Below are 16,352 nucleotides of genomic sequence, written 5' to 3'. Positions count from 1 at the left end.
TGGTCATGAGATTCCTGTGTAGAAGGACTGAGAATAAGTACTAACATTTTACCACTGTTAGCAAGGAACCAAAGCCAATAACTAGGGATACTGAAGGAGTATTTATAACAAGGTGCTGGCTAGTGGGGACTGTGGAAATTATTTGGACCAAATTCCTCATCTTACAGCTGAAGAACAAAGTAGCAACCACAATCTAACTTATGGAGGAATGTGACTACAGTCTGTCCTGACTACCAGTGCACTTGTCCAATGATTCATCTTTGGTTTCTAGAATTAGACTAAGATTACACCTTTTGTAGAAATTCTGTCTCATTTCTTTATATCATATAATGCATTCTATTTAAAATGCCCTTCTGTCTCAATGAATGCTCTTCTACACATACACCAGAGTGTTTTGACTATTTATTCAAAGTTAGAACATTTAAAAAATGTCACTATTATATTTCACCCTACGACAGAGCTAATTTAATGTTCTGAATTTTATGAAGGGGAATGGCTAAAGAAGAAAATGTCAGTTTCCTTGGCAATTTTTTGCAGAGACTCCTGGATCTTCCCTCATGCTCCCTTCCCTTTGAGTAATTGTCTATATCCTCTTCTCTGGAATAATATAAACCCTTGGCTTCAAAGATGCCACCTTTGTCTGTGTCTCCACAGAGATCCTTCTTTAAGTGTTGAACATATAGAAGTGCTACCATTTTATCAAACTTTTGTTGTTTGATAGTCATTTGTTTGGTTCGCTATTCATTTCTGTTCTTGTGCTTTTAATCTCATTTCAAAAATACTTATCAGTATCCAATGTATGCCAGACACTTTGCTAGGTACTAGGGTCTTGGAGGTAAGCAAGACCAAATCTCTGACTTCCCCACTCAGAGCCTAGTAGAGAAAACAGAAATATAAGAATGAGCAAACCAGAGAGAAAGAGACAGAGAGAGAGAGAGAGAGAGAGAGAGAGAAACAATTCATCACTGTTGGAGAATGCTAGTGAACAACTTGTTATTCTGAAGGCTGGGAAAGTATCCTGCCTATCAAATGTGAATGGTATACTGGGTGCCCAAATAGTGATGAATGACTTTTTTTTCCCCACAGAAGTACTCTGGCTAATAAATGATGACGAAATGATAGAAATAGGCAATTACCACATTGCAACCCCTAGTCATTGATCATGAACAGCAGCCAAAATCACACATGGAAAAGAGAAAGCAAGACATTATACACCTCCTGATGATGGAAGAATACACAACCATCTATGAAGCAGTCTTACCAAAACAAGTCAAACCTGAATATGATCAAACCTGTTGAACTGTACTGTTCAATATGGCCGCCATGAGGCACACTGGGCTACTGTGTGCTTGAAATGTGGCTAGGCTGAATTGAGCTGTGCTGTAACTGTACCTTTTTATAGTGTCTGTTGAAATGACAATATTTAAGGTCCTATAGTTACGTAAGATGTAACCATTAGAGCAAATTGGATGAAAAGTATAGGGAAACTACGATTTTTGCAACTCACCATGTATCTATAATTATTTCAAAATAAAATTTTTTTACAAAATGTATTTAAGAGACAAATGAACCAAGTGCAATGTGTGAACCTTATTTCAATTCTTATTTAGACAAAAATATGTTATAACATTTAAGATGTGTTATGTTAAAAGTGGAAATTTGAATAATGCTGGGATATTTGTTAGAACAAAATTATTGACATTTGAAAAGCACTACAGTAGCCATGTGGTTACCTTGAAAGAGAGGATCCTTATCTTTTGAGATACTTTCTCAATTATTTATGAATTAAATGATCCATGCCTGATACTTATTTCAAAATAATAGAGGACCAGTAGAAGTCTTGAAGAAGTAAGATTGGCCATGAGCTAATAATTGTTGAAGTTTTGATGGGTACATGGCTGTTTATTACAGGATTCTGTCTGATTTGGTATATGTTTTGTATTTACCACAATAAAATGTCTTTAAAAATCATTAAAAGAGAAAGGCAACTTCTTAGAGGATATTATTAACGCAGACGCTTTTGACATTTACAATAACAATGGCTTGGATTATTTATAATTGACCCCTAGACCCTAGCAGAATGAAGATTTCTAGTCAACTTAATTTCAATCAAAAGGCATTTCAAAACCATCATTAAAAATGTTTACTCTGTACAAGCCACTAGTCTTAAAAACGTCCTACCCTGTGTACGTCATTCTGCTTCTGAACTGCTGGAAAGTCGCCTCCGATGGGTGCCTGCCGGCTTAACTCATCATCTTTCAGCTGGAGCCATACCAGAAGTTCCTGAAGAGAAAGGTGCAGACGCTTCCACTGGTCAGAACTGGCTTCCAAATGAGACCTGAAAAGCAGCAGGAGCAAACTAGGTCAAAATATCTAGAAGGGTCATTAATGCGTCTAACAGTCCCACTGAAGGTACGTTGGTTTGTTTCGTTCCATAGGATGCAAGCCTATCATGAACCGTCTAGCAGTCCTTAGTAAAAATCTAGCGATCTGCTTTTGCAAGCCATATAATGGGGGCGTTTTGACGGCAATTTTGAGGGTAGACAGTGTTTAGCCATATACGTATTTCCTCATGAAGAATTCTGGGACTTTTGGCATGAAACATACACTGGAATGGACTGCTTTTCCATAGTGTTGCAGTCAATGATTCTCAATGTTTCTGGTAGAAAAAAATGGCTCCCGGTGACTAATATAAACCACTCAGTTTTCAAGTGACTCATGCTAGTACTGGAATTCTTCCTCCTTTAAGAAATGGAAAGGTCTCCCCCCACATTTTGACTTTTCCATTTCTGCACTCTAGGCAGCCTCTTCCATTGACTCCTTCCATCTGGCATCTGTTCCTTTCTGCTCTTCTTCCCATATGCTTCTCCTTTCCCTCTACCCTTCTTTATTGGTGTGCACCTGGGATTTGTTTTCACCAAGTTCCAACATTTTCCGCTTTGTTTCCTTTGTGTAAAATGTACTGAGACAACAACTCACGCGGAAAACTAAAATCAGACATTTGCCTGAAAGCCTCCCCCAAACATGAATAATTTAGGCAGGAGAATGAGTGCTTTACCATCAACTGTACTTAGAACATGTTAATCCGCAGAAGCCATTTAAGAATATACGAATGAATGATCTGTGCTATAAAATCCACATTTCACTTGAGGATGAGAAGCTAAATTAACCAAATAAATCATCATCCGGAAAACAAAGAAGAAATGTGGAATATTAGCAAAGCTCTATCCTCAGGTAAATCAAGAATTATGCTGCATTACTTACATATTATCAGCAATTACTAATTAATTCATAAAAATTAATGCTGCCTATAACATAAATATAATACAGTCTTGAGTGCTGCAAAGATTGAAGTGTAAAGCAACCAGGTAGAAAAACATTTCCCTTTGCTGTTGTGTAACTTAGCCTGACATTTCAGATACAATTCTCCTGCTGGTCTTAGTCAAACAGAATCGCCAAATAGTGCCTATGCGCTGGAATTAAATTGTTCCAAACTTTCCGAGGGATCGTTTTCTTTCTGAAGGACGATACTTACAAGTTTTTAAAATGTGCAAATACAAATACCCATAACTTAAATTCAAAAAATCTATACTAAGGAAGTAACTGGAAAATCATACAAAGACGTAGGCAGAAAAAAATGTTATATATAGCATCACTTATGATTGACACAAAATAGAAACAACTTAAATATTCCATACTAGGTAACCAGTTACATATGTAATGGTGAATTCATACAATGCGATGTTCAAATCCTATGAATCCTACACACTAGTCAATGCGATGGCATCAGCAAATACTTAGGGATATGGGAGATATACCCTGTCAATTGTTAAGTGAGAAAACAGGTTCCAAAAAGTCTGTAATCGATTTTTTCTAAAATGTTCATGTATGTATTTGTGTGCACACACTTGACTCTGCACAAAAAAATTCTGAAATGACAATGAGTGTAGCCCCCAGAGGTAGATTTAGAACTGATTCATTCCTTCAGCTTTCTACTCCAAATTGTTAGAACTGTCTTTCTATTACGAGCAATACAAACGTTGCGTCCACAAAAACGAGAGGCGCTTCCATCAGAGGAATTAAACTGTTCATGGGCATTATTTTCTAATTAAGGAATCCGGAAATACCATAAAGACCACGGATTCAATATAAGAGCGCAGACCGCATAGAGTGTAGAGTTCCCTTCTTGGCTGCTTCTGTTCCCTTTCTCTTTCACTTATCGCGCTTCCATGATAAGCCCAAGTGAGAATTCCCTATGCAAGATGTTAGCTGTTTAATGGCATGTAATGCCTACTGGTTACAGGGATTCCCTGGGGTGTCTGGAATTTGCAGCGTGGTCCCCTTGAGGGTGAGCAAGGATGTCAAGCGGGACGTGTGGGAAGGTAGGCGGAGAGAGGCACAGTCCAGATGTGGAAAAGCAGCACGTGGGAGAAGAGGCTCTGGGTAAATAAAGAACTTTTGAGCGCCGCTACATCCCCGTAAGGCCTTGGGAGTAGAGAAAGCGAAAGGTAAGGTAAGAATGTAGAAATGCCTAATGCTTGGCCTCCCTCCCTCTGGTGGAGGAAACAAAATAGCCCTGTGGTGGAGAGGTCTGGGGGAGGATAAAGGTGCTGAAAGGCAGGCTGGCCACAGTGAGGCATCCAGCTGCGTCTTCACTCACACAAGGCATTGCCACCACCCTGGCCTAGGTGAAATGGGGTTGACTAATCATTACTGGGTCAATGAAACCCTTTGTGTCTCCAAGAGGAAAACGTGGCTCTGAGACTCGGGGAATTTGGTTCTAAAGGATCTAAGAGAAACTTCAGGGCAGGAGACAGGGAGACTGTTATGAGCCAGGGAGGCAGGACAGTCCAGAGAGTTAATAGAGGACAGAAGAAGGACCTCGGACTTTAGGTGACAAAAGGCTCTCACGCACGTGGAGTCTGGAGTCAGGTAACATTTCAGAACGTTTGATCACCTTAACTCCATATCAAATGACTGTTTCTTTTCCTTGCTAACGCATAAGAGTGGTGACAAGAACGTAAGCAAAAGGCTCATAAAGGACAAGGGATACTGGGTAAGGGTGGGAGAGGAAAAAGGCAGTCAGATCATGGCTCCTGATTGAAACCCACACTTACAAAGATATCCAACCTGAAGCCCTGGTTCTCACACTTCAGAAACACGCAAATGGCTTGTGTTAGGTACAGACTCCCAGGTTCTGCCTCCAGACTTTCTGTACTTTTAACAAGAACCCTCACAACTCAGCAGGTGAACTCCAAGACTGTTCTTTAAGAAAGAATTTCTTGAAGTATTTCCTGTATGCCCTAAACATTACCAGCCGGTCTCCACAGGGCAAAGGTGGCATTTGTCAAGGACATGATGTTGAAGGTGATCTAAATGTAATAAAACACCACGAGCTCAGAAAACATTTTCTTTGGCTACGCTAAGCTTGTGAAGAGTCTTCAAGACACATTTCTAATGCAATTGTTGGAAGGAGCTGCCCTATTTTTATTTTCAAGATCTTATAGCAAATCTTTCTAAATGATTAACCTATGTTGGTACTGGGAATGTCTCTCTGGAAAATGTTTCTTTCTATTCATAATGACTTTTTTTTCCCCCTCCTGGTTTTATCATAGGCCCTTAGGGCTGTAAGGTCCTTAGAGATTTTTGTTCAACCCTCTTGTTCTGCAAATGTGGGAGCTGGGATGAAAACGTTTAAAGACAGTGCCGAGGCACACATAACCTGAACTGTCATATTTAGACATGGGAAGTGGAAGCTGCAGACTTTCCTTATGTGAGGAAATCCCCAACCTTCGTGGTTTTCAGCAAATGCTCTGGATCTCTGCGCAAAAATCCTTCCTGCTCACTGGCAAATATACTCTATTTACCCTACCTACACAACGGAAAATAAACGTGGAGTTTGAAGGGGCATACTTAGCTCCTACCCGTTTTTCTATTAATCTTTATTAATGAAGACAGGAGCTGAGGGGCTACTAGCTTTTAACAAGGCAAGTGTTGATCTTTAATAAACAGATAATGTCTACAATTTGTAAGGCTGAGTTAAACTGCAGAAGCTCTAGGTGTGTCGGGATACAATGCTTGTCTTTAAGGAACTCTTCAGTGTCAGGGTGCTGAGAATTACAGGGGCTGCTAAAGCAATTGTTAGTTCTCTAGACACAGATATTTCAAGTACGATTGGGTTGATGCCTAGTTTGAAATCCTTAATAAAACTTTACTCCGAAAGGCATGTATTCTTAAAGCAAAATGTGTTATACTGAATTCATTTTTCACTTTCACTCCCTTTATGAAACTGATGACGTCCTCCTGTATATCTTGGGTACCCTTGTGTAATAAGATAGTTCTAAAGCATATAGAAAGAGAAGGTAGGAATGCGGAAGTAATAAGGAGTCATAGACACAAAATGGCAGCTTTGAGGGCTTTAAATAGGGAGAGAGAATTAAACTCAAAGAGAAGTAAACTTTTTTTTTTTTTTGTCCAGCTAGGCCATAAACTCCAACTTTCAAACATAATTAACATTCCAAGAGTAAGAAAAAGAGGTCAGAAATAGTCAATGTCTAAGTTGCATTTTTTCTTCCTCAAAAGTAGAAAGACCATGCCTCCTCTCGCTCTTAATTATTCTCCATCATAGAAAACCCCCTAAGCTATTCTAACTTCTAATACCAATTACTCTCTAAGAGTTTTATTGCTGTTGACTATATCATGTTGGTATTCTTGCCTCTCAAATTAGCATTCAGAATTCCATAAAAGTGAGTATTGGCATATAACATTTACAAGTTTTTCTCCCAAGTATAAAAACCTCACAGAACGTAAATCTTGCTAAATTATGTTCACAACATATGTACTTCTCATGGCTAATAGTACATACAATAATCTGGAAAATATAATCTGGTGACAGATTGAACTGAAATCTGCATACATATTTCTTATGGAAAAAATTCACTAGACTGCTTCCCAAATTATTAATATTTTCAAAGTCAAAATGTAAGGTTGTAGAAATGGAACATTTTAGAATGAGAAACACTTTCTTTGATCACAATTCTGATGTTGGATAATGTCATCAATAACTCTGCGTGTGTGTGTATGTGTGTGTGAATGTGCACGTGCATGTGTGTGTGCAGGCAAGTAAAAATTTTTTACTTTATTTGTCTCCCACCTAAAACAGTGTTTTGTTTTGTTCAGTGGGACTCAACTCTCACTGAGTATTTACTTCTTATACCTCTTGGCCACAACGCAATGTGATAATGCATATGGAACAGATGGCATATACTTTCCTTGAACGAAATTCTGAGATGGTACTATACGATTTCAATTAAAACATTCTTTTCTCTCCAAGATATCTTATTTACTTTTTCTTACACCATGTCTTTAAACTTAATCAGTGCCATTTAAATATCAGGAAACCAATGTAGAAAGTTTCAATAATTTGCCTAGGGTCATAAAAAGTAACTGCAGAATTAAAAATAACAGGTTGGTAGAATTGCTAGGGAAATTGAAGAGACCACCCGTGTCTCTGGTCAAATCTCCTCACTTCAGTGAGGGAGAATACTGAAGTCTGAAGCAGTTAAGTGATGTGCTCAAGATCGTTTGCTAGGCTGTTAGTAACAGAGCCAGACGAGAAAGCAGGTCACCCAAATGCCGGTCCAGGACTCCTTCTACTCTACCTCACTGACTCATTTAGAGCTTGGATAGATTAGCCAGACAGAAAGTCAATAAGGAAACAGTGGCTTTGAATGACACGTTAGACCAGATGGCCTTAACAGATACCTACAGAACATTCTACCCCAAAACAGCAGAATACACATTCTTTTCAAGTGTACATGGAATACTCTCCAGGATAGATCACGTGATAACCCACAAAACAAGTTTCAAAACATTCCAGAAGACTAAATCATATCAAACATCTTTTCTGACCACAACAGGATGAAACTAGAAATCAATCACAAGAAAACTACTGCAAGAAACACAAACACATACAGGCTAAACAACGTGCTACTAACCAACCAATAGATCAATGAAAAAGTCAAAGAGGAAGCCAAGAAATACCTGAAGACAAAAGAAAATGAAAACACAGGGGTCCAAGACCTTTGGGATGCAGCGAAAGCAGTTCTAAGAGGGAAGTTTATAGCGATACAGGCCTACCTCAAGAAGCATGAACAATCTAAAGTAACAATTTAATCTTATACTTAAAGGAAGTAGAAGAAGAGCAAAGCCCAAAGTTAGTGGAAGGTAGGAAATAATAAAGATCAGAGCAGAAACAAATGAAATAAGAGACTTAAAAACAATAGGAAGAATCAATGAGACTAAGAGCTGGTTTTTTGAAAGGATAAACAAAATAGATAAGCTTTGAGTCAGACTCAAAGGATGACTCACTACTTACCTGGCAGGAGAGATACCATGACCACAAAAAAAGAAGGAGGACTTGAATAAAATCAGAAATGAAAGAGGAGTTACTATGGACATCACAGAAATACAAAAGATTGATTATAAAAGATTACTACACAAATTATATGCCAACAAATGGGACAATCTAGAAGAAACAAATGAATTCCTACAAACATACAGCGCTCCGAGACTGAATCAAGAAGAAATAGAAAATGTGAACAGACTGATTCCTAGCAATGAAATTGAATCGGTCATCAAAAGACTCCCAAGAGACAAAAGTCCATGACCAGATGGCTGCACAGGTGAATCCTACCAAATATTTAAAGAAGGGTTAATACCTGTCCTTCTCAAAGTATTCCCCTCAAATAGAGTTTGCAGGGTTTTTATTTATCTGATTTAGCTGGAGGCAGCAAGCACAGCCTATGAAACAACGCATGGATACTTACAGGAATGTGCCATCAAGGGTAAATGAGACTAGCACAGGGGAGACCTCGTAGTGAAGGAACAGTCAGATAGGGAGATACTTAGTGTGGGATTTGGATGAAAAAGTGGAGGATGAGAGGAGGGATGGTGTCCCAAGTGTGAGGATCAGCAAACGCACATACTCATACATGTGAGTGAGAAAACCGGTAGAGAGCAGCAATGGGGTGAAAAGGCAGAATTTCCTTGGCTCAGAGAATCCCTGCCAAGGAATAATTAGATCGCTGCTCAGCGTGGAAGGAACCGGGAGGCAGAGGAAGAACAGGAAAAAGAAGGGATTATCAGGGTCTTATCAGGTAGAGAGTGGAGGGGCCACTAGATTCTGATGACTACACATAAATTTCACAAGAGCAATGATTTTTCTCTTGCCTGTTTCATTCAGTTTTATCCCCAGTGCCTAGAAGAGTGACTAGTACATAGTAAAGACTCAGTAAATATTTGTGGAATGAAAGAAAGAAACGAATGAAAGAGTAAAATATGGGCACCGACAAGACTGAAGTTCTTGAGCAAGGGAATAATGTGCTCAAAATGTCTGAGGAAGAATATTTTTGTAAATATGTTATAGATGATATCAATGCATAGAGAACAGAGACAAATCTATCAATATAAAACGACATGATGGCGACTTATGTAAGACTCATAATCACAGGCAGAGAAAAGACATAGAGCAGAAGGAGAATAAATGGAGGGAAAGGGACATAATATGGACTTGGAACTGGAAACACAAGGATACCTCTTATGAGCCAATGGAACGCAAAGGAATACTTCAAAATCATTTGGATTCCAAACAGGTGACGGGGATGAAGGAGGGTACTTGTCGTGATGAGCGCTGGGTGATGGATGGAAGCGTTGAATCACTAAATGCTACACCTGAAACTAAATTTACACTGTCGGTTAACTACCTGGAATTTCAATAAAAACTTAAAAAAGTGGACACCTGTGTAATTAAGTACTGATGTTTCTATGCTTTGAAATAGAAAAATGGCTTCAGAATCCCTCCTAAGACAATGAACCAACAGGCATCTTTTGTAGGGTGATGTGTTACAGCTTGGGCAAACACAGGACTGTTTCTCTGGGCTATCTTTGAAGCCAGTTTTTAGTCCTGGTGACTTTTCACTGTAAAATTATGCTGATGGAGGAAGTGACTAGATTCACAAAGCCAGCTTCTAAGCATCATGAATGGTTCTGTGTCTAACTCTTCCAGGGTCCGGCTATCCTGCCTCATCACCATCCCAAATTGCTGCCTGCACTGGGCTGCTTTCGGCTGAACCCTGCCATTCAGTCCGGACTGACGGATACCGTTATTTCAGCGACGTGTCAGGAAAGAGACTGAAGCACTCTGATGTGAAGAATTACTTCCTTGTGTTTTTGTAAGTGAGTGCTTATAACAAAGCGCACTATGAGAGAGGTCTTGTTAGAAGCTGAAACCGTTGATCGGAATATTTAAATTCCAGAATTCGCAGCACCTTAGGTAAGCCAAGGTAGCTGTGTCCTACTTGATTAATGACAGGAAGAATTAAACTGCAGGGGCTGGCATATGGGAAATTGCTGAGAACGGAGAGCCCATATTTTGGCTGACACGCTGTTTGCCGCTTTCGATTCCCCTTTCATTTTATCAAGTTCACATGAAGGAGAGGAAAGGCACTGAGTGATGTGCAGAACAGTTAGAGCATCTTTCTTTTCCTTCCCTGCAAAAAAGAATAACTTTCTTCTCTTTCACTTTTTCTGCCAGTATCTTTCTCATTTCACACGTCTCATTCCTTTTTAACAACAGAGGTGATAAAAGTGGCCGTTGTCATCATGCACACTGACCTCTCTTCGAGTTCAAGCCATGGGAAGCAAGTGGAATCTCGCTGCCTTTGAAAATGCCACTGCCCATTGTTGTCCCCAAGGCACCCTCAACACATCGATACAAATGTCATGGACCAAACAGGAAGATAAAAATGAGTGTCTTGGAAGCTGAGGTGCAAACTTGGCGGCAGGGTGGGGGGGGATCTTTATAGGTAAAAAAAGAATCCTTTCCTACTACTAGAAATATCTGTTTGTCTTTTTCATCCTTTCACTTAGTATGTATTTATGTGTCAGAGTTAGGTGAATCTTAGCTTTTCCTTTCTGCTTTCTACTCTACAGGATAATATGATGGTTAAAAGCTCAGACCCTGGAGCCGGACTCCCTGTATTCAATATTGGATGTGCCACTTACTAAATGACCTCAGGAGAATTATTTAGCCCCCCTGTACCTCGCTTTCTTTAAATATAAAGACGGAAGAATAACAGAGCCTATCGTGTTGGGCTGCTGAGAGCATTAAATGGGTCAAGAAATATAAAGGGCCCAGGGCATGTAACGATCTGTGATGTGCCGTGCGTTAGTTGCTATCATTCTTATTACCTCACATTGAGTACAGGTTTTTATGAGAGTGCTTTTGAATTATGAAATTTCAGTGATATTTTCCCTCATTATTGAAGTAAATACGCTGTATGTCAAAAGTCTAGCCAATTTAGAAGAACTGTAAAGAAGAAAAAGAAATCTCCATTCTGCAATCTTATGACCTAAAGGTTGTACCTCTTCCCAGGGTTTCGCACGCCCCCTCATAACCACCGTGATGCCCATTTGCCCTCTTCTACCACCCTCCACTCCGACCCCTCTTCCAGACACAGAAGAGAGCACGACACATTTTTATAAAGACACGTGAATTAGGACAAGCAACTGATTAGAAAGCAGGAGACTCGACTTCCACTCCCCGTACTTCCCATGTCATTTACATGACTCTGGGCATTTCACTCGACCATTCCTGCTCTTTGCCCTTTCGCCGAACCATCTGGCAAGGGATATAGCAAGAGCTTCACTCTGCGCTCCTTACAACAATGCTGAGCTGCGTCCGTTAGCTTCTCAGCAGAAAGGCGATACAAAGAAAGGGGCAACTATACAAGAGAGGAGAGCAGAGAACAACTAAAGGTTAGTCTCCAGAGGACGCCGTGACAAAATCTGAGAGGGAGCTAAAGACCAGAAGTTGCTGTAATCTCTCCCTAGCTGCAGGAGCTACAGAGAGGTCACCTCGAGAAAGTGTTAGGGTATTTAAGGAATGTCCTCTGTTACGTATTTAGGGTAATGCCAAAGAAAGAATTCCATGATAAACATACGTTAATTTTACCACTTTTTGTATAATCCTGTGGTAAGCCAAGAGAGAACTCTATCAAATTAGGTAGCTGTGTTCCTCATTTAAATTCTCTCTAATGTCTTAATATGCATCTCTCCCGTAGTTACAAAACATCGCCATTTTAATCTAATCTGAACCCTCAAGTATCATCTCCATACCAAGCAAATGAATGATTCATTTATTCAAAATAAAATGAATCATTTTGAAATTGGGTGATTTACATAAACATACGAGATATTAGCCGCTTGAGCTAGGAAAGCGAAGGAAATCTTCCCATTTTACTTCATTTCTGGCTTTTTTTGCCCCCAATCTTTTCCTACCTAATGTTGAGAGACTTTTTCCGAAGCTCGCTCCACTTGAAGTTCATGTTGTCCAAACGTCTTTGCAACAGGGCTGCGTCCTCAGAACCTTCCAGGGATCTCAGGACTTTCTGGCCGTTTTCATCCAGGTTGTGATAGATATCTGTGTGGGCTTCGATTTCTCCTTGGAGGTCCTATGAGACAGCAGGAAGAAGAACACGAGCGGAATTACCAAACAAGAGAGACTGGCTAAACGTTAATCTGGAGAACTGCAAAAAAATAAGCTGCTCGTTCGAAAGACATTTCAATTGGGCCAACTAACAAGAAGATGCACGTCCAGCTCGCTCTTCTTGGTGCATTATCTCTTCATGTGATTATGTAGATTGGCAGTGGGCACCTTATTAGGTCTAATAAATTTGTTCCTCGACAATATGAATTGGAACATGATGCATCTGCAACTTTACAAATTTTGTAAGTTACATCGACCGGGCCACAGATGAAAGACGATGTTTACTGGAAGTGATATGAAATGAAATTCCGTGATGAAGAGCACCCCAGGGCCAATCATTTCATCACACTACGGGTTAAGTCATATTTTCCATGCACCTAAGTAAGCTGTAGAGTTGACTCGGACCATAAAAGCAATGGAGAGACTAATAAACAAGGTTGTTCTCGGTCAGCAGCTCCAGCACATTAATGGGAATCTATCATAGGAGAGCCTCTTCTTGATAATACACAGTAAGTTCACCTTGGCATTATAGCATCGCACATTTATTACAGCATCATACATTTATTAGTAAGATTTCCCCTTTAAAATACCGTCGTATTTTTAGGCTTCACAGGTAGAAAGTCCATTGCACCTTGATAAGAGTTATGATAAGAGATGACACATTCCACCTCATTTGTATATACACAGATCAAGAAAATTATCACAGTAGAAGAATCTGACCTTTACATGGTATGTCTTCCTGTGTAACATTTTCAGCTTGAACCGGGGACTACAGCACTGATCCTGCTGCATAGCTATCCTGAGAAAAACCAGCGACTGAAAGAGCCCTGCTTTAAACGCCGACTTCGCTTACATTCTGTTGACAGAATGAATTTCAGAGCACAGGCCTCACCAGTCAATAATAATAAACAGCCACTTTGTACTCCTCACCAAACGGTGGCCAGGCCCGTGGGTGTGGGAGGGACCTCAAAGAGAGGAGGCCTGGAATATGCAACTGACAGTTTATATTAAACAGCCAACTTTTCTTATCACTTTGCCATTATAAGCCAGAGACATTATAAATTCATTTTATATATGTGTTTCCCTCCTTGTTCCCAACAGAACAGTCAAAGCCAAAGGAACATTCCTTAGAGAGCTGCCGGGGACCAGCATTCCTTTCTGCCTACACAATGAATGGAGGCTTTGTACATTATCTGCCTTGCTTTTAGAGATTTCTATGCTTCTGTTCAACAAGTTGAAAAATTCATTCTGAAGCTCTGAACAATTGGATTGATCTGTGTAACTAGGACCTTTTTTTTTTTCCCCGCTCCCTCTTTCTAAAATGGAATGAAATTACTTTTCTGAGGTAAGGGGGCAGTGGCAGCGGTAACACGTTAGCAATTCTGAAGAACTGGCCTGCGCTTTCAGTCACCGACTCTTAGACTCGGAATGTTGCACAAGTCAGGTGGATGGACGATGAATGGCTCCCGTCACTCTTTTTGGCAGCCAAAGTATCATGGATGGACCCTAAGAGAGAATTCAGTCCCATTCTCTGTGACGGGAAGTCACGAGGGGGAATACGGATGGAAGGATATCCGATGTTGAAAGAAGGGAAATACTCCAACAGACCAAGCAGCCTCTCTCTCTATCCCATCACAAACGGGCTCCTTCTGGAAGGAAATAGCCTGATTTTGAAACGAGCTCATGTGGTGGAGAACTGGTTTTGGGCTTCTCACAGAACAGAGCCGGATCAAACAAACAGATATCTCCTCTATGTGTGTGTACCCACATGGCAAAACCCACCCTCCTGAATCTGCCACTTCTGTAGGGAAAGAGAAAAGTGAGGTTAATTTATCTAGATAAATCAGGACTCCAAACCAAACAGATCCAAGTTATCCACATAATTCCCCCACTTTTCTCTTTTTACTTTATTCTTCTTCTTGTTGTATTTGATTGAAAACTTTGCCTCAGAGGACACACTTAGGGGACTGAAACCAAACCTTTAGTTGTTGAAGAAAATAAGATACATTCTGACTTATACAATCAGCTGTCTTCATTAACATGCATATAAATGAGAGTTCACGTGAAGTTTTATATCCTGCATTGAGCCTGAGACCCGGGCTCAATCAGTAGTTCCTCAAGATCCTGTATATCATGACGTCATCAACACCTTCTTGAAAAAATGAGAGGTCTTCCCAAGCATAAATACAAAGTTGATCCATTAATTCGCTAATTTTTATCTCTGCCATTTCCATTACACCACATAGAAACATCTTTGTTGTATTATCAACAAAGAAATAAATGTAAAATTGATAAACCAGTATTTTTGGAGGACTATTTGTCTAGTCTCAGCACTGCGGGAAAATGAGAGGTATGCAAGAGACAGCTCTGTCTTTACGTTTCCTAAAACCTAGTGAGTGCTTTTTATTTAATTTATTCATATTGCCAATTAAACACTGATGAGAATTTCCTGCCACACCTCATAGATGTCTGGATAAAAACTCTCCCTCCCCTTGGAAGTTCAGAGGGGCTGAGGTCAAGTCTTGGCATTGGCAGTCAGCTACTCCTTCTCTGGGTCATGGTGCTAGGTGAGAGCAACAACACATGACACACAAATGGTAAAAGGTACAAAACACAAATGTACCTCTTTATTCTTCCTACTGGTCCCGTGAACTACATGCCTTCTCTGTTTTTCATATGAGAGCACTGAAGGGGAGAGATGTTTCACTGATTTGCCTAAAGTCACCTATCCTGGAAGTATTAGAATTCAAGTTCTTTTGACTCCAGAAGATCTTGGGCTGTTCCCACTGCCCCATCTGCTGTGAGCACTGGCTGTAAGAGACAGTAGTTGCTGAAGCTGAACAAGGCTACTGCTGAGAAGAGGGGAAAAACAACTGGTGAGGGAAAAGCACCTGCAAAGTCGGCATTACTGATTTTGATCAGAAATTGACCCACAGGGATTGATTTATTCTGAATGAAATGTGGAATCCTGACTACCTTTTCCACTTCTTATTTGACAGTTGGGCATCTGGGACCATTTGTGAGCCAAAACCGGAAGTGTTTGAGGTCTCCTTACTATAGAGTATCTTTGCTGCCAGAACAGAAAATTTCCCTTCAGCAATGTGTTCCTTTGTCTACGAGAACCACGGGAACATGACACTAAGTAGTGACTTGACACGTCGGTATCAATGTAGCTCACCCATGTTCTTTGGGGATGGCAGGCTGGTAGGGAACCTGTCAGGTTACGGGACTCAGGGAGCCTGCTCTAAGATGGAGGTATCAGTGAGGAATGCAAGGCTTTTTTTTTTTTTTTGGAGGCTGCCATGCTGTAGTGGAGATTTCTCAATACAAGTGGGCAGCATGAGTCCTAGATGGGAGGAGACATTGACAGGACATGTAGGAAGGGACACACTCAACACCTGCATAAAACTAACATGATGGTAGCTTAAGATGAACCTTTGACTCAGGGGCCATAGAAAAGCAGGAGTGAGGGGTAAAGGGAATTCTCAGAGGATAGCCCACCTGGACAAAAACAAACCTTCGGAGGCATTTTTAAGTAGCTTTATTTTACTTCTGACTTAACTAGAAAAGATCTCAAAGCCAGAGTTGCCACATCCAAGGCAGGCTATCTAATTTTTCTCTTCTTTTTGTGATCATATTCTTTAAAAAGAACAATAGCGGGGGCACCTGGGTGGCTCAGTTGGTGAAGCGTCTGCCTTCGGCTCGGGTCATGATCCCAGACTTCTGGGATGGAGCCCTGCTCGGCAGGAAGCCTGCTTCTCCCTCTCCTACTCCTCCTGCTTGTGTTCCCTCTCCCTCCCTCTCA

At 40.4% G+C, this 16,352-nt stretch overlaps 1 protein-coding gene across 11 annotated transcripts in view; it reads right to left on the bottom strand.

Annotated features, from left to right (window-relative positions):
- DMD (dystrophin) overlaps positions 1 to 16,352 on the bottom strand; it is a 2,097,152-nt gene that overhangs the window by 347,446 nt on the left and 1,733,354 nt on the right. For all 11 annotated transcript variants that reach the window (XM_087859359.1, XM_087859361.1, XM_087859356.1 and 8 more), the window contains 2 exons: positions 12,340 to 12,512; positions 2,182 to 2,338 (listed from right to left, as the gene is read on the bottom strand). In XM_087859359.1, coding sequence (XP_087715485.1) covers positions 2,182 to 2,338; positions 12,340 to 12,512 — 330 coding nt within the window. The remainder of the gene's footprint in view (positions 1 to 2,181; positions 2,339 to 12,339; positions 12,513 to 16,352) is intronic.

Source organism: Ursus americanus, chromosome X, assembly GCF_024610735.1.
Source record: "Ursus americanus isolate L20-20 chromosome X, mUrsAme1.1.p, whole genome shotgun sequence".
NCBI classification, from domain to species: Eukaryota; Metazoa; Chordata; class Mammalia; order Carnivora; family Ursidae; genus Ursus; species Ursus americanus.
The sequence above is the reverse complement of the archived record's forward strand: the minus strand, read 5'-3'. Positions and strand labels throughout refer to the sequence as shown.